This window comes from Neurospora crassa, linkage group IV, assembly GCF_000182925.2.
Source record: "Neurospora crassa OR74A linkage group IV, whole genome shotgun sequence".
NCBI lineage: Eukaryota > Fungi > Ascomycota > Sordariomycetes > Sordariales > Sordariaceae > Neurospora > Neurospora crassa.
Window position 1 is genome coordinate 5111291 of NC_026504.1, and position 17965 is coordinate 5129255.

Below are 17965 nucleotides of genomic sequence, written 5' to 3' on the forward strand. Positions count from 1 at the left end.
AGTCCTGTTCCGCGATCGGTGGAGGCAGGATTCCGGGTAGGTGTCCCGTGTTAGCGGCCCCGCCTTGCCGCGAAAATCGGAGGCAAGCAACGTCCATGTAATGTATGTAGTGCAGTGTACCTCCGTGCACGATAAGATAAGCCCCGCCGCCAAAAGTCGAGTGGAGTGGAGGGGAGGCGAATGGCGTTGACTCTATAGACCAATTCTAAGCCCGATTTCTAAGCAGCTGTTAAATCATCATTCTTCCTATATCGACGACAAACCCAATACCATGGATATCTAACTATACATCTACAACGACCAGCTCGCCGACTACAACGACACCTACCTACAGTCACATTCACGATATACCAACATACACCCAAAACCAACATCGTTGCGCGACCGACCTAGCTCCGCTAGCCAAATCTTCAAAATGGCTCCCTCCCTCGAGGCCGAGCCCGAGTCCGTCGCCTCCGTCCTCGCCAACCCTCAAAAGCCCCAACTCGTCGCTCCCGAACCCGAACACTGTCCTGGCCCCGAATCCCAACAAGCCGGCACCGCCGACTCCTGCGCCGGGTGTCCGAACCAAGCCATCTGCGCCACCGCACCCAAAGGTCCCGACCCCGACATCCCTTTGATCACCGCGCGTCTATCGGGCGTCAAGCACAAGATCTTGATCCTCTCCGGAAAGGGCGGCGTCGGCAAGTCCACATTCACCAGTCTACTAGCGCACGCCTTTGCGACGAATGCCGAACAAACTGTGGGCGTAATGGATACCGATATCTGCGGCCCTTCCATACCGAAAATGTTGGGCGTAGAGGGTGAGACGATTCATGTGTCCAGCACGGGCTGGAGTCCAGCATGGGCAATGGATAATCTAGCTGTCATGAGCATCCAGTTCATGCTGCCGAACCGCGACGACGCGATTATTTGGCGCGGGCCCAAGAAAAACGGGCTGATCAAGCAGTTTCTGAAGGATGTGGAATGGGGCGATTTGGACTTCCTGCTGGTGGATACGCCGCCCGGCACGTCGGATGAGCACTTGAGCGTGAACACGTACCTGAAAAAGAGCGGGATTGATGGCGCTGTGATGGTTACCACGCCGCAGGAAGTGTCCCTGTTGGATGTCAGGAAGGAGATTGATTTTTGCCGGAAGGCGGGGATCAAGGTGTTGGGACTGGTGGAGAATATGAGCGGGTTTGTGTGCCCCAAGTGCACGCACGAGAGCGAGATCTTTAAGGCAACGACAGGTGGCGGGAGGAAGCTTGCGGAGGAGATGGGGATTGCGTTTTTGGGGAGCGTGCCGCTTGATCCGAGGATTGGCATGGCGTGCGATTATGGCGAGAGCTTCTTTGATAGCTTCCCGGATAGCCCGGCGTGTAGGGCCTTGAAGGGGGTGGTCAAGGGGCTGGCGACGGAGATGGGATTGGATCCGGAGGTCGTGATGCCGGAGGAGGATGACGCTTGAGCGAAGTAATGGCCATAGCATGGGCGGAGTTCAGGGACTGCTTTTTGGCTTTGTAAGGCTGGGATATCACGGCGTTTATATAACGAGAAGATCATGAATGATCCAGAATCTGGCTGTACTTTGCCTTCCATTCCAAATGGCCTCCCTTTGCTTGTTCCTCGTCCCAGTTGCCAGCTCTGTGTGAAAGCTCACGCCGGGCCCTGTTGGTCGCTCTGGAGACCAACCTTTGTGCCCGTCCGTCCATCCATAATAAGGCTGTCAGCTCGGCGCCCTTTACTGCCACACGTCTAAGCAGCCCCAAGCTTGGCCGGAATCTCTTCCAGCTCCTCCGGCGACTCGATATCGATAATCTTAGTCACCTCGCTCGTGTTGCGCATCAGCTCCTTGGCACCCGCGTACAACATGCGCATTGCGCTGTTGCATGTCGAGGGCATGTAGTAGAGCATAACGTAGGGCACCGATAGTCGGCCGGAGGGCTGTTCCACGCCATTGTCAGTCGCAGTTCTCATCTGTTCCATTACACCCAGCCATTCTTCGAGAAGACCAGGTGGATATATATGTTTGACGAGCAGGGCGACGAGTAGGGCGGCTTACAAGAGTTAGGGGATAACTCAACAACACAAATCTCGGACTGTGATCGGGCAGGTCATCGCCGATTTCCTCGAGGGTCTTGTATACAACTTTGTCGTCGTCTTGCTTGATCTCTTTGGTTGTCTTATCGATCAGGTCTGTTTTGCGCGATACACCTATTAGTTTTTTCTGACCTGCTGTACCGATAGCCAGAGATAGGGTCCGGGGGGGGATAACGGGAACATACATACAGATGACGGCCTGGGGGTCGTTGGAGCGCGAAGTCCCAAGGCGGAACTTGCGCAGGTGGTCTTTGGTTTCTTGGGAGAAAGTGTAGAGTCTTGCTTCGGAGGCCTGGCATTTTCGGCATCAGCTATGGTTCTTGAGAATCTCGAGAAGCTGCTTTCTTTCAAGAGCTTAGAAGCTGGAGAGAGGAGCTGGTGGTGTGGATGGATCGGATGTTGCGATAGGTAGGAAAGCGGCGGCGCACCATTGTGAAGAGCTGTTTTCGGGTCGGTCGAACACGCAAGATTCGGACGGCAAGAAGAAGGAAGTGGTCGCGAGGGAAATCGAAGGGGAACAGGCAATGTCGCAAAGCTTTGGGATAGTAGCAAAAGAGTTGAAGCTCGAAAAGATGTCGCATTGAGCTGTCATGTACAAGACACCGCCCTCGTCCAGGCTCCCGTCCCAGGGACGCAAGTCGGCCCCGCATGGCATCACTGCCAAGTCCACAGCTCAACTGCTGAGGTATCTGCCCCGTAGCGTAAGCTGTTATCGATTCCTCACTGATGGCGGGGCTGTCCCGGCCATTAGCCCGCGGAAGCTTAACAGCTTGACCCGCTAAAACGGAGCGGGGAAGGCGCCGCCTAGCCTCCTTCCCTGGGCGGGGATCATGTTAATGGACGGCGATGGCAGGCACCAGTGCCGCGACCACGCATCGGGCAAGACAAGCCGGAGACCCGATCTCATTCCCATTGTGGTTGTGATCTTGCAGTGGACTTCCCTCTCAATCCTCTCTTCTGTTATTTCAACCTCAAAAATCTGTTTTGTCTTACAAGACAAACTTCTCCTGGACTTAAAACCTTCATGTTCTCTCGTTTATCCCAGATTGCTCGGCACTTGTTACGGCCAGCGATAACGTCATTTGTTGCCCCATCAACATCAGCTCCGCGCCGGACTTCAACAGCATTCTTCAACAGCATTATGGGTTCAACAGTCACGGCAGATGAGCGCAATGCGCGGACTATCCATACAGCAGCGTGTTTGATTATCGGTGATGAGGTTTTGGGTGGAAAGGCAGGTCCAGTCAAGACGTGCTAGTAGGGTGATAGCCGAAAATGAGACTAACAGCTGTTCTCTGTTGTTGTGTAGACCAAAGATGTGAGTCGAGAACTCGTAAATTTTTGCCCTGACGCGCCAATGCTGACTTACTACAGACTAATTCCAACTACATGGCAAAATGGTGCTTCAACCTGGGAATCGTGAGCTCCAGCCATCCACTCTAAAGTCCCGAGAAGAACCAAGCTCACTGTAGATGCCCCATATCAGAATCTCAAGAGGATTGAAGTCATCGCCGACGACGAAGATGAAATTGTCGAGGCTGTCCGCCGTATGAGTGACCGTTATGACTTTGTAGTCACCAGGTACTACCAACACCGAGTTTTCTTCGAGTGTCCAGGACACATCATTGACCTCATTGAACAATAGCGGAGGCATCGGCCCCACCCACGATGACATTACCTACCAATCGATAGCCAAAGCCTTCGGTTTGCCTCTCAAGCTGAACGAAGAGGCTTTTAAACTCATGAAGAAGCTTTCTGTTCCTCGCAAGGGCGAGCCACCGTTCAACTGGGACGAGCCCTCGCCCGTTCTCACCGCAAAGCTCCGTATGGTGGAGCTACCGACAGACGTCAACAGAGACCTGGCGAAGCAGTTCCTCTTTCCTTGCAAGGAACTTTGGGTGCCAGTTGCGGTGGTTAATGGGAATGTGCACATCTTGCCGGGCGTGCCTAGGTTGTGTATGTTTCCTTTTCCGATCCCCATGGAATATCGAAGCAGTGTCGAGGAAGATTATTGAAAGCGAACGCTAACGAAATGCTCCACAGTCGAGAAACTCCTAGACGGCCTCAAGCCTTCCATCCAACCGCGCCTAGTCGATCCCGACGGCAAGGGTATTACCAGAGTTACCATCTCCACGCCACTCCCTGAGAGCGCTATTGCCGCTTACCTCACCGAGCTGGCAGCAAGAGTTGAACCCAAGGGCGTCAAGGTTGGAAGCTACCCCCGATGGGGGGAGAAGCATAACACAGTTACCCTTGTTGGAAAGTAAGTCTCAAACCCTCTATCGCACCTTTTCCCTTGCGCCTCGGACAATGAAGCGCGTCAGCTAACCATCCCTGTCTACAGAGACAAAGACTTCCTCAACTCCATCGCCCCCGAAGTCAGCCACTACGTCAAAGGCCAGATCGTGACTACCGAAAGCGACGATGACACTAGTAGTTAGGGACTACAACGTGCCAAACGTCGTGGAGGTTGGAAAGAGAAGAGTGGTTAAGAAGGGTTTGTGCGTGTGACTTTAGGCTTTAGACTTTGACAGCATACAGGAGCGATAGGGTTTCGTCTCAGTGGGAAAGGAGTTAAAGCGCACTAGAAGATCATAAGCGACATCTAGCCATGGGTCGATCAGATCTAGACGAATAAAGTGAGGGCCGAACAAAGACTTGATCACATCAATACTCTTGACAAAAGGGGGGGGGGGGAGATTTACATGTACTACGCTTCTTTAACCGTTGATGCAGTGTTGAGTAAAAAGTAAGTAGATAGATAGGTAAAAAGTTACCCTACTTTACCTTGACCACTTTCACATTCCTCTCCCCTTCCTCTCCCCTTCCGACCCCCCCCCCCTCCCCAAGGCATTTAATTTTACAAACAACGGGTTGATTTCTGTGCTCAACGTGTATGTTAAACCTACTTCCTACTTTTCCACCCAACAACAAGCAACCCCATAGACAGCACGGTGTCATCTGATACCTATGTATTGGGCGACGTTCTACCAAACCAAACATCACCAAGGGGCAGATTGAAGAGTTTGAGTTGAAAAGAGCTAGCCCCCCAACCCAAACGAAACTGAAATGAAGTGAAGTGATGCATTGGTAGCAACCAAAGGAAAGGAAAGGAAAGGAACGGAACGGAAAAAGAAGGAAACCAACAAGCGATGTACATACAGTGATAGTCAAAAAATAACTGTCCCACTCCCGCACATATCCAATATGGTTAGAGGGGACAGTATTTTTTTTGACTACGAGTTTACCTAAAGTTAAGTTTTGAGAACGTTCAACAATGCAGTAACTACCTACACATGGTAAGTTTTATAATAGGACGAATAATCAGTGTATAGGTAGTGTAGTTACCTAGTATATTGGTTGACAAGGCCGAGCGATGATGAGTTCAGCATTCTTCTTTACCTAAGACTGGTCGCCGCTTGCCTTGATATCCATTTGTCGAGTCATATGCTTGCTGTCTATCATTTGTCAGCTGCGTGTGCTCAGGTTGTTTGTTACCGGAAAAGGCTTCAGCCTTGTTGGGTCATATGGCCATTTGGTCATAGGTATGCAAGGCCGATGTGTCCCGGCAGGAATCACTTATTGCAGTGAGAACTACCTAGACGAGCAGCTGTGGACTCTCAACAGTCCATGCCCGTGGATTCCAGACATTACAGCCATGCGTATCACGACATTGGAGCACCTCATAAATACTTTCAAGATACTTGAGACATACGAATAACGGGAGGAAACACACTCGGACCAGGCACTAACGAAGACAACGAAAAAAGGCAGAAGGTTTGATAAGAATGAATTACAAATAAACGGTTTTCTTTCGAGAGTTTGCAAACCCAGTATCGATCAGAATCCCCACCATGACATAACATCCATAGCAAGTACAGTTCTCTCGCGGATAAACGACTCCCAAAATGTGTAAAGTGAAAAAAGGTAGCAGAAAGAAGTATTTGATCACAAAATCCGCGGATCGTGAAACACGGACAGAAACGTGCCAACAAAACCCCCAGACAGACCAGACCAGACCAGATAGAACCAGGATTATACCAAACCAAAACCAACCAACCCCTTCGCCGAACCAACCAGACCGAACCCAGCCTTCCCTTCTTCCCTCGGCGACCTCTTCCAGACGCTGATAGAGAAACCGACCACGCCTCACGAACGCCAAGGAGCGGATTGTAGCAGCGGCGGTGTGATATTAAAAACCCAGCGGCCGGTTGGTAACTGAAAGCAACTTTTTCAAGTCGCTCAGCTCATCCGCATAAGTGCCACTGCAACAAATGCCCACAAAATGCAAAGAATGTGTGTGCCCGGTCCCGGTTCCTAACCCCCTTCTCGCCTGAATTTCTCCAAACGCGGATATTCCTTCCGCTGGTCCCGTGGTCCTGAGCCCGACTGGTCACCGTACGTGAGCTAAGGTATGGGCGTGGCCGTCCGATATGGCTTTTGTGTTTCGGTTGTTTGCACATCCATGTCGTCTATAAAGTCCGGATTTTGTGTGCGTGTGTGCGTGTGTGTGTGTGTGTGTGTGTGTGTGTGTGTGTGTGTGTGTGTGTGTGATCGTCCATCTCTTCATTGCAAACGTGTCCCAATTCTTTTAACTCCCCGCTTGCTCTTCCCCTGTTGGTTTCGATCATTCACATCATTATGCACTTGGCGCAGCAGCCTGCTTGGACGTCCTCGTCACCGACGTCCATCTGCTTAACTGCCCCATTGTTGTTGGCGAATGAGGTGCCGCCGACCTTCTCGCCGAGCTTCTTGTCCTCTTTCCTGATTTCGCGGACGAGATCGTAGAAAGCGTTCTCAACGTTGTGTTGTGTCTTGGCGGAAGTCTCGATGTACTTGGTACCGAACTCGGCGGCAAGAGCTTGTCCCTCTGTTGTCAAGTGTTGTCAGCGTACTGTCCTGGCCCTCGCAAGGATGAAGAAGTGAAAACCTACCCTGTTCCGAAACAACGCGCTCTCCCCTCAAATCGTACTTGTTTCCGACGATGATCATGGGGAACGAGTCCCTGTCCTTGACCCTAAGAATCTGTTGCTGGTAGATTCTGATTTCCTCAAAGCTTTCCCTCGAGTTGATGGCGAAAACGAGCAGGAAGCCTTCACCAGTGCGCATGTACTGCTCGCGCATGGCGGAGTACTCTTCTTGGCCGGCGGTATCTAGAATGTCGAGAAGGGCGACCTCATTGTCGATGGTGCATTGCTTGCGGTACGAATCTATTGAGCTCAAGTTAGTCCACGGTTCACTAGGCCACAACCACGACCAAGAAAATTGGAACGTGGATTGAGAGGGTCCAGGTTGTAACGCACCCTCGATTGTAGGATCATATTCGTCAAGGAAGTGACCCTGGATTAGCTGGATGGTAAGGCACGATTTACCGACACCACCGCCACCGACAACCACCAGCTTGTATTCTCTTGTGAACTGCGTAAAGGGGAAGAGAGCGATGTCAGCCAAATGAATTGCCGCAGGCAATTGAAACCAAGAGTACGCCTCAATCGAGGAGGGCGAAATAATGCTGGCTGGCGGAGCGACTTACCTTGTTGGCCATTGTGGCTATTGATTAAAGAAGATGTAAAATGTAAAAGGATGGAAAAAGTCGAGATGCCGACACGAGGGGGCAAGATTGAATGGCCTCCTCAAATGATTAAATGGTTTAAGTCGCTCGCGCAACGGTGCAGACAAACGTCACTGGGTGGTGAAGACAGCCCTCAGGGGGGATCCTGGATGCGAAGGCGGGTAGAATTAAAGGTCGAAGGATGGGATGGCGACGATGGCTGTAGAAGGAGGAAGCGAGGTTCCTTGGAAGAAAGCGTGTTGTCAGGGGAAGCGCGCAGTCTTGACGACGGAGAAGCGAGCGAGCGAGCAGAAGCGGAAGTGGAAGTGGAAGTGGAAGTGGAAGTTGAGGTGAGCCGGACGGCAAGTGGTGGGAAGTTGTTCGGGTGGTGGTTGCGGTGAATTGAGCGGCGGGTGCGCAGAGTGCAGTGCAGCAGAGTGCAGCAGCCGGTGTGGAGACGAGCAAGCAGGAACGACGAGGAAACGAGCCACTACTGGCCGATGATCAGTGCTGCCCAGGGATCCCGTCCGTCTCTGTCTTAGGGGAGGGAGGCTACAAGCTAGTGGTACATACCTGCTAGGTAGAGGGAGGGGCGCTAGTAGATTTGCAGAAGCTGCGGTAGGGAGAAAGCGGAAGTCGGCCGACTGGTAGGTAGGTAGGTAGGTAGGTAGGTAGAAGTTGTACAGTATGGATGGAAGGAGGGTTCTTGGTTCGTTGGATATCGGGCGATTAGAGCTAAGAAAATTCTGTCGACAGAAAGAAAATGGTGGTTGCTGGCTGGCAAGGGACAGGAAACGCGGCGATGAAGAACCACAAACGGTGCTTTTCTCTCCAGTTTGTGACGTGGGAAAAATAAGAAAAGGGTCGAGGTTGGACAGCAGTCGCGAAGAAGGAAAGAAGATGGAAACGCCAGATGGGAAATGGCGTGAGCTACGGAATATTGCCTGCTCAAAGAAGTGTGGGTTTGCTGGCCGCGAAATGGAGAGCTGCAGGCAAAAGGACTCTTCCTGGTCTTGTTCTCACACTGTCCGTCTTGGTGAACTGAGTGAGGTTGCAAGGGAAATAGGTGCTGTAGCTTCAAGGGGTAGCCAAGACCCGGCGATGCACGGGCGCCCAAGTGGTGGTGGACGTGCCCCAAAAAGGAGATGGTCGCTCATGGTTCGAGCTCGTTTCTGGGGCAGGCAGGGCTATGGCCCGATTGATTGGCCGACGGAGCTTTAGTTCAAGTTCAGTTCTCTTCTCGCAGCGCCCAACCGGGAGGGTTCAGGAAAGGCAGTTCAACATCCACACTGTATATCACAGAAGTGGAAGTCCGTCACGACGGACGGGGGCCGGGGCCTTTATCGCTCGCCTTTGTTGAATGTCCACTTTCTCTATCGATCATTTGGGAGGACGGAGGCAAGGCGGTCACGGGCAAAACTGTATTGTCTGATGGTTGGAATAGATCATGGCGTCGAGATGCGATTTCCGTCTGCTTCACTCATGTGTGATGACTGTACGCACCGAACATCAGTATCTCACCATCCGACCAATGCCCGGCGCAAACCTCGACGATAGCAGGGCAGGTAATCATCCAGATCCTGCTTGGGCGCCGACACCGTCTCTCCGTCTAGACATTTCCGTCCTAGTCGTCCCACGAGCCCCAGTTCTCGATGGGCCATTGCAAATTACCCCTACGACGCTGGACGTGGACTCGACTCGCCAGTAGCCGACCGCTTCTGCTTGCGGTTCCCGAGCCTCTTCATCCACGTCCCTGGGACCGTTTTGTCTCACTCTCTTGCTATCTCCATTCCTCCTTTTCTTATTTCCTTGGGACAAGGCATCCACTCCCCGTGTTTCGACATAAGGCAACAGCAGCACACATACCGTAACCAGCACGGCGGTTCAGCCTTGAGCCCTAAGTAGCCTTTCGGTCCAAGGGATCTGGACTTGCGTTGGAAGGAAGATCACCAATCTCGAATCATGATGACCAACCAGAACATATGCACAGCTCTTCCCCAAAGACGGCACAACCCCCACTCTGTCTTCTCACCTCAGCCAACGACTATGGTATATACCGAGTTAGGCGGCACAGCATGCAAGTCAGCTTCTAGGTACGGCACGTCCCTGCCACGAACTGGCACGACCTAGCTCCTGGGCACATTGCTCAAGAGCCTCACCACCACCATGTCAAAGGATCGCAAAATCGTGACATTGAAAAGGTACCCGATCATTGTGTGCTGGTCCTCGGTACTGTGTCTTCTGCTGTCGAAGCAAGATGCATCTCGTCCATGGAGGGACATATCCCTCCTATCACCCGCTGCACTATCGCCATAGTCTCGGTCAAGCGCCTTGACCATCATGGCCAAGAAATGGCTCTGTTTTCACCCACTCCACCAACGAATCCACCTTTAATAACCTAAGCGGCCATGTCCCACTGGCACTCCCTCCTGGGAGAGAATGACATCGCGATCACCAGAGATGATCTCTGAAACATAAAACGACCCTTTTCTGCCGTCTCCCCGCCGTTCTCGTCCACCGCCCTTCGGAACACCTGAAGCGAACTGAAGTGTCACGAGACATCAACGTCTTTTGCAACCCGCCAGAAGGCTTCGGTGGCTTCCAACGGCGCAACTCCAAGCGGAGTCCAGCGCTTCTACGGACGTAGCACCACTGGCTTCTTGACACGGCCTCCACCACACCACGGATATTTAGTGTGTGTACTGCATTGCACCTGCGTTAGCGGTGCATGGCGGGGTTCGCAGCAGTGCCAAGTGGTTTCATGCAGCGGATGATGATGCGTTTGCGCATCTCGTTCGTCCGTGGTGTCCGAGCAGGTGGTAAGAACCGCGAGGTCCAGATTGTCGTTCGTGGAGTTGAGGTCAACGGGGTTGTGTTGTGGGCTTTCGCCAAGAAGCCTCACCCTCCAAGGCATTACTGTTTTAGTGTAGTGCAGACACACCACCGTAAAGCAAACGCCAAAATATGCGCCTATACTTTTACAATAGTTGCTGACGGGGCACCACGAATACCGAACAAAAAAAAAAAAAAAAAAAATGGAACCCCACAAAACATCATCACCAACATCCCAGAGCCCGGGCTCTCCTGAGAAGGGAGAAAGCGGCTGAACGGGATTGGACCCCACAAGGTTCAGACAAAGACGCGGGAACCGTTCGTGATTCCCACACCATGGGGATCGGCCAGTTCACGGTTCGGCAACACAGCTGAGCCATGACTGGGCCCCTTCTCTTTGTTAAAGACAATTCGTCTTTTCCATGCCTTCCATGCTTACCTTCCATCCAGGACCCCCCCCCTGTGACTCTTTGAGCATCCAATTTAATCTTGTTTTCCAGATTTCCACATTCTGCTTCAAATGGAAGGAAAGCCTCCGCCCGACGCCCAGCTAACAGGATACCTGGTGAGACACAATCTCTGGTCTAGTTGAAGTTCTGCAAGCCTTCTATTTCCACTTCTGCTTCCGTTTCCACCACACACACATTTTCTTCAAAGTCAAACAGCCCAGCGATAGCTTCTCGAGCTTCGTATCATGATGCATCCCGCTTCGCTCGTTCCCGAGGAACAGTGCCACGAGCTACTTTCCCCGGGGGGGGGGGGGGGGGGGGGGCGGCGTCCTTTTCGTCCCTCATCTTACTTGACCACAAGGTATCTCCGAATCTGACATCAGCCCAGCAACAAACCAAGCCCACATATCAACGGGAATAGCGAAGACCACGCACACACATCATTGATCAGGCAGGGGGAATGAAGAGATTCTAGCGAGATTCTAGAAAGATATGAAATGCCGCCAAGGGGGGGATGGCGCCAAAAATCCCAAAGGCTGCAGGTAATTTAAATTAGGCCATATGCAGGGTTTGATTGGCGTTCTCTTTTTTTTTTTCCAGTTCACGGCGTCTTCCGGAAATCTGAAAAAAGTGATGAACCCCGAGTCTCCGAAATCCCTCGAAGATCTTCAAAAGATCTTCCCAAGCAGAGCTCAGCTGAAGAATAAACCATAAGAGTGGCAGTTCAGGTCGAGGAGGAAGAAAATTCAAGAAAAAAAAAGGAAAAAAAATATAAAAAAAATTCGGGAGTGAGGTGAGACGGGGTTCATAAATCGAGGGGGGGGGGGAGCCTTATCAGCCGCGCATAGCGCGGGCGCATGTGACGGGGACAGTCAAGATACACAAGAAAGTGGATAATATCCTCAGCTCATTACGGGGAAGTAAAAGGTATAGGAAGGTGAGGAGCGCATGGATCTGTGCTTCTCGGGCTGTGTATAATCGGCGAATGGCTTGAAACTGAAGACTAGCCGGGGGCCCGGGAGGTGAGGTTACATTCCTCCTCCCGGCCCCGAGCGGATGTCCATTTCAGTCGGACTACAAATGATGCTACTAGTGTATCACCGGTCCGGTCGGTGCCACCGTTGTATGCTTAGTAGGGATCTATCTACAGTACCGTTACTCTCCTCAAGCGCCTTGTTTCGTCGTCGATGTCAAAGTCCAGAAATGAAAACAGACGGAAAGAAACTGGCCAATAGGGATCGTACCTGGCGAGTGAGCTATCTCTAGTGTATCACCTCAAGCGAGGGAGATGCATTCCTTGGGCTTTTCTCCAGTTAGTTCTCGGGACAAACCCTCAACACGCACGCACAGTATGGCAACTAAGTATTCTTCCCTTTACCAGAACCAACCAACTTCGTTCCGAATCCCAGGAAGCAAGCACTCAGTTGCACAGTAACTTTACTTCATACTACAGTAGTATCCGAAACAGTCCAGTTTCTTAAATGACGACGGTGCGGAATGAATTCCGAACTATGATGGGAAGCAAGGAAGTATCCGCTTCTGCTTTGTTGATCATACACACGTGTCAGAGACGATAGGACCATTTGAAAGGATCAAGCTTGAACGACAGGTCAGCCGTGTAATCATTGTGTGAACAAAGCTCAAAACGGAATGGAGGGATTAAGCCTAGAGGAACGAACTTTGAAATGACATCCTATCCTTGCCTTTCATTCATTGATGTGAGCAATGATGTGTAGGTACAGTACACTACATACACATTTCTTTCGCTCGCTATGATCCGCGCGCGCGAAACGTTTTACATGGAACATCACGAACTTCCGATCTTCTGGAGTACAAGGTTGTGGAACCTTGCGTCGATACCTCTACCGAACCCTACCCTCGCCACTAACGGGACTAAACATGGGAAAAGAAAAAGAAAAAGAAAAAGAGACGACGATCAAAGAACAATCAAGCATGGTGAGCACCACATCAAGCTACCTCTTTCTCTACGGAAGGTAGTGACGACCCGAGTCGGGTTCACCACAGGAGCAAGGGAATCCTTGATTGGAGATTTTTCACGGGCCGCAGTCGCTCTTTCTTTCTCTTTATCTGGGCCTTCGTTTCCACCCGTGTCTTCCGTCATTGTTCCTTCGTTTTACACAATGATAGATAAGCTAAGTAAGTAGCTCAACTGCTGCTAGTATTGTCCGCTCATCTCCGATCTGGTTGGTGCTTGGGTTGGAAGCGAAATCGGTCAAACTACCTACCTACCTAGGTGATCAGCTTCAAATCCCTCGCCCAAATTCTTAGGTGGGTTTCGACAGCGATCCCTGGAGTCCCCGATTCCTAATCCTGAGACACATTTTGTTTGCCGAGTACTATGTAAGCAACGTGGAAAGAAAAAAAAAGGACCTCACCGTGGACAAGAACAACTTGCAGGCGTGGATACTGTCCACAGTAAGGGGCTGTCGTCGAACACCTCCCTCCCGTCTTGAATGACAAGTACGCTGATGTCGGTTCCATTCCGAGATATAAGTCGCTTCTGCTTCCACGACAAATACATGAATATCTACTTCCCTTTTATCTCACTTGCAATCTCATGGCTGAGATGTCTGCACTTCGTTGTTGCAACCGGGCAGCCAGACTCCAGTTCGAGGTGAATCTGCGATGCCAGAACCTGGAAACACTCTTGTGTACTTCCACGAAACAGAGGTTGGCAGGTGCAAATGCTTTGACGGACGGAAGTTGCAAGTGCCGGTCACCATAGCATGGACATTCGGGCGTTCATGTCGACGGCATAGGGGAGGTGCGTTCCGGTGCCTCTCTTCCAGTCTGCTTCTCTGTCGACTTGACCTGAATCTCATCCCGGCCGTGACCAGATTGGGTGGGCGTGGCATAAACGTCTGTCTATGAGGGTGTAATCGAAACAAAGTGAAGTCACACGATTGAACAGGACTGCAAACTTTTGCCGAGCCAATACGGACCGAGAGGTGGTTTCACATGTTGGCACTTGACTGCCGTCTTGACTAGGTATCTCTGATCTCATCAGCGTGTGTAAATACTGGCATATCATCCGAGTCGGACTTCATGCCTAAGATGTTGCGGTATAACTACATCAATAACTTCTTCGGACGTGAAGATACCGACAAAGCTTCAAATGGGTTGAGACGTTGGATGTTGATATCTACAGTAACTCCCTTTTTGGCGCCATGACGGGAAGCGGTAGGTTTGAAGACGGAAGGCGTGATCGAGTGTCGGCAATTCGTCCATCACTACTACCTACTTCATTTCCTGGAATTCCCCACGGGCAAATGTACTTAGATTAACGACAACGTGGGATTCGAGAAGTCAACTTAACACATCACCACGATCAAAGCACACACCACTGTTTATACGGTCCGTCAGGTTTGGAGGTCAAAATACTGGAGTGAACCGAGACACCATTCAAAACTACCATCACGCACGACCACGAGTACATTGAGTTCAACCACCTTGCGAGCTTTATTCAAGGCACCTCTGGGTACCAGATTGACTCTCTATTATCTCATAACTCGTACATCGCAAGTCGTAAGTAGTAAATCTTGATCTCGTGAACCGTAACGCGTGAGCTCTAACGTCTAAACAATCCAGTATGCTGTATTCTTCGCGGAAAATGCCTTTCTGACCTCCAAAATAACGTCTCCAAAATCCCAATTCCAGTAGTGCCCACCCAAGGTCGATGCGAACCCGATGACGCCAAGTCAATGTTCAGTTTAATATTTTATTCTCAGTGTGTATGGAGAGAACGTCTGTGAATTTACATAAAAGCAGATGAAGGGCTGACTCATGTCAATGTTGGACGATGTCAATATCGGATGGACAAGGACATGGGAGAAGGAGAAGATCATATACTTCAGACGGGCCTGGACTCGAAAGATTATGGACTGGGATAGTGGCAGCAGTACATTGAATGAGGCAAGAAGCAATGTGCCATGTACGCTCTGTTGCATTCCTTCATATCCTTCTCATTGCAAGAATAATTCAAGAAAGGCTGGCGGAGTCCGTGGCTGCGTGGTCACAAAAAAAAGCCTGCCACTTCACCTCTACACCCGCACCTTCGTTCGCATTCTGTGTGTTGCCCGATGGCTAGAGTGTCAATATAGCGGCACGCGCCGGCGACATAGTCGGCGGTTTGTGGCACCTTTGCCTTCAGGATGAAGGCAATTGTCTGCTCAGGAAGCAATTGCCTCTAACGCGTAGCCAGATCACATTCGCGGAACTCGTCGTCAATTGGCGTGGCAGGGACCGCATGGGTGGCGAATTCTTTCGGCCCATTGAAATGCACAAAGATCTTGCTTTTGCCGTCTGGTTTGTCGGTTAATTTCAGGATGTCGTTGATTCGGGTCATGCTGTAATAACCCCCGTTGAGGTGGTAGCCTTCATTGACCAGGCAACATATTGAAAGAAAGAGCTCTCCAAGGGGGAGCACTGGGAAGCTGCAGAGAGGGTCATAGTCTACACGGACACCCCGATCCACTACCATACCATTTCCTCACATTTGCGGTGTATGTGGAAGACTAGGTAGCCAGTCCGGCGCCCTCCTTCCTCGAACATAGCCCTTCAGACCGGCTTGATCTTCATTGTTTCCTATCTGTACATGATTTTCAGCAACAGACGGAGCCACTTACTGATTCCCACCTCACGGAAACTTTGAGATGCGTGCTAAAAGCCCATTGTCAGTTGCGAAGGACTAAGAGACGATAGGAAGGTGGGAAAGCTCGATGTCATACGAAGTGTCCTTAGAAAGAATTTAAATAAATAAAGAAAATACCATAAAAAAAAAAGGAAGAAATTAAATAAATTGCGGTTGTTCACGAATAGAAATGAAGGACCCACATATGCAACTCCTTTTTGAGACTCACACTGCCCTAGCATCATGTAGGAGAGGATATCAACATTGTCTGGTCACTTTCAGGCGGGGTCTGCACCGATCGGAATGTTAACGAAGGAACAGGCAAATAGCTCTATCAGGGCGCACCGTAGAAACGACCAAAGTCACTCAGTTACGAAGACATCTCTACCTTTTCATTTTCAACCCAGGCCACTCTTCGGTTTTTTTTCCTCTTCCTCTTTTTCCCTCTTCCTTTTTTTCCCTCTTCCTTTTTTTCCCTCTTCCTTTTTTTTCTCTTGTTTGGGGGAGGGGGAATCTTCTAAACCCTCTTCAGATCAAACCCTCCAATCTCATTATCGAACAATTCTGCATTTGTACCGGATCGGAACCCGTGCATCACAGCCGGATTGACAAAAGATCATGGAAGGTTCCACTTGACCGCTCCCTTGGTTACAACCGTCATCACCGCTTGGGTTCTCCTTGCAAGACACCTGCTCTTCCAAGCAAAATCGTCGAGTATAGCAGATACCTTACAGATGAACTTGCATATTTGAGTAGATAGAGATACTTTGCCGGACTGAAATCTTCGAAGCCCCAACAACCGACAACACTCATATATGATTTATATTCATCTATGCAACATAACTTTCCTTAACTCCCGGTCCGGTATCCGACTGGAGTCTAGGCGGCTCAATTTGATACAACTGCTCTCGCATCTTTTAGATTGAAAAAAGGCGCAGTCAAAGCTCATTGGACACATATGCCGCGGCGGCATGAAGTATCAGAAAGGTCCTCGCTCTTTCTCAAGACTTAACACTTTGCTTAATTCCTTGCAGCCTTCCAAGAGCCTCGATGAATTTTCTTTTCTTCCGCAACAAAACACGAATGTACAATCTGTGGAGGTAGTTGGTTAGTAGGTTCGGTCATGCCAGGGGCCCGGGCAGTGGTATCTGATACTTGGGCCCGAGTCGAGCAGCAGGCGCGAAGCTGACTTTGGGGGTGCCCCTGGGCCAAAACTCACTTGGGACACTCGGCATTTTCGGCGTCCAAGCACATTTAATAACCGTTGAAAAGACTACATGCGATGCCAGAATGGATTACATCAACAAGAGTCCTACTTGTACCCGTTTTAGTTTGGTTAATAAATCAAGGGCGCGAAGATGACATCGGTCAGGCCTGGGCGCGCCAGCATTACCTAGAGGTACCTAGTTGCGCGGTAAGCTTTTGTAGTCCGGGTGGCACGGCCCTAAAATTCAGCGCCCTGGAAAATTGTTGGAGTGGGCAGGTGTAGGGGGCCTTCAGCGACTTTCAGGTCCCAATGGCCAACCACACTACGACCACTTTGGTACCTACTCTTCTCTGCCCAAGTGGAAGGTCAGTCCGGGGGCGGCTTGAATTCCACGGCACCTCAATGAACTGCAGATTACGAAGGAAAAAGAAAAAAAAGAGAGTGAAGGAAAAAAGAAGTGAAGAGAGAATGGTGAAGCAAAGAGCAGAAGGAGCAACACGATTCACAGCCACTTCCTATCAATTACTTCACTTGTCACAGTCGTCTGTGGTAAGTTAGGTAGGTTAGTGTCAATTGCCTCACCTTTCCTACCTATGTACGCTCCGAACTATTCACATGCATACCTGCCACCTGCCACCCGTCCATCCCAACAGACAGGAAAGTTCCCCCGACACGAAAAAGAAAACAAAAAGTCACAACTCCAGTTCTGGTACATATATCACCTTAATAACATCACCAAAAAAAAAAGAGAAATAATATTTCAAAAAGAAATTTTGAACTCTGTAAGCTCTCGTTGGTAATATGCCCACAGCCAGAATCGAACTGACGACCTCATCATTACTAGTGATGCGCTCTACCACTGAGCCATGCGGGCTTGATTGGATGGTTGTTATCTTGGCTTTTGCAGCGTGACATTATATATTTGGCTTCGTCCACCCACTGGCTGGGGTTTAGAGCGCAAACTCCCCATCTGACACAACATTTCACAACGACGTGGACCGCGATATCCGAATGTTTTCTTTGTGTTATCGGAAAGTTATCAGATACCGTGATCAGGAGTGGATACTAGTAGGAAGTAAAGGGAAGGAAGAAAAGAGAGAAAAAATGAAAAAAAAAAAAAAATCAAAAATTTGAAAAAAAAATAAAAAAAAAAGGGTGAAAGTTGTGCTTCTCCCAGCGAGGAACATCCGATG

The 17965-nt window shown here is 50.3% G+C and overlaps 5 protein-coding genes and 1 non-coding gene across 6 annotated transcripts; 3 read left to right on the forward strand and 3 right to left on the reverse strand.

Annotated features, from left to right (window-relative positions):
• The first annotated feature begins 209 nt into the window (after positions 1-209).
• NCU08825 (cytosolic Fe-S cluster assembling factor nbp-35) lies at positions 210-1595 on the forward strand. Its single transcript, XM_956943.2, has one exon. It carries the CDS (start codon positions 416-418, stop codon positions 1448-1450), a length of 1035 nt encoding a protein of 344 aa, XP_962036.1. The 5' UTR covers positions 210-415; the 3' UTR covers positions 1451-1595.
• On the reverse strand, positions 1476-2656 carry NCU10777 (GMF family protein). Its single transcript, XM_001727991.2, has 4 exons — positions 2511-2656; positions 2272-2374; positions 2045-2178; positions 1476-1926 (listed from the first exon to the last, which is right to left on the reverse strand). The coding sequence occupies exons 1-4, from the start codon at positions 2511-2513 to the stop codon at positions 1738-1740; spliced, it is 429 nt and encodes a 142-aa protein (XP_001728043.2). The 5' UTR covers positions 2514-2656; the 3' UTR covers positions 1476-1737.
• Positions 2657-3116: 460 nt separating this feature from the next.
• On the forward strand, positions 3117-4877 carry NCU08824 (molybdopterin binding domain-containing protein). The gene is made up of 7 exons (XM_956942.3): positions 3117-3316; positions 3392-3400; positions 3457-3501; positions 3569-3663; positions 3728-4038; positions 4126-4345; positions 4427-4877. Exons 1-7 carry the CDS (start codon positions 3224-3226, stop codon positions 4521-4523), a joined length of 870 nt encoding a protein of 289 aa, XP_962035.2. The 5' UTR covers positions 3117-3223; the 3' UTR covers positions 4524-4877.
• Positions 4878-5757: 880 nt separating this feature from the next.
• Positions 5758-8570, reverse strand: bd (band). Its single transcript, XM_956770.3, has 5 exons — positions 8207-8570; positions 7616-8123; positions 7386-7500; positions 7017-7292; positions 5758-6952 (listed from the first exon to the last, which is right to left on the reverse strand). Exons 2-5 carry the CDS (start codon positions 7625-7627, stop codon positions 6714-6716), a joined length of 642 nt encoding a protein of 213 aa, XP_961863.2. The 5' UTR covers positions 7628-8123; positions 8207-8570; the 3' UTR covers positions 5758-6713.
• On the forward strand, positions 7850-8854 carry NCU08822 (hypothetical protein; the record flags this gene model as incomplete). The annotated part of the gene is made up of 3 exons (XM_956769.1): positions 7850-7983; positions 8247-8280; positions 8390-8854. 3 exons carry the CDS (start codon positions 7850-7852, stop codon positions 8852-8854), a joined length of 633 nt encoding a protein of 210 aa, XP_961862.1.
• An 8720-nt stretch (positions 8855-17574) lies between these two features.
• NCU15204 lies at positions 17575-17646 on the reverse strand. Its single transcript has one exon. It is a non-coding gene; the product is annotated as a tRNA-Thr (tRNA).
• Positions 17647-17965: the final 319 nt, after the last annotated feature.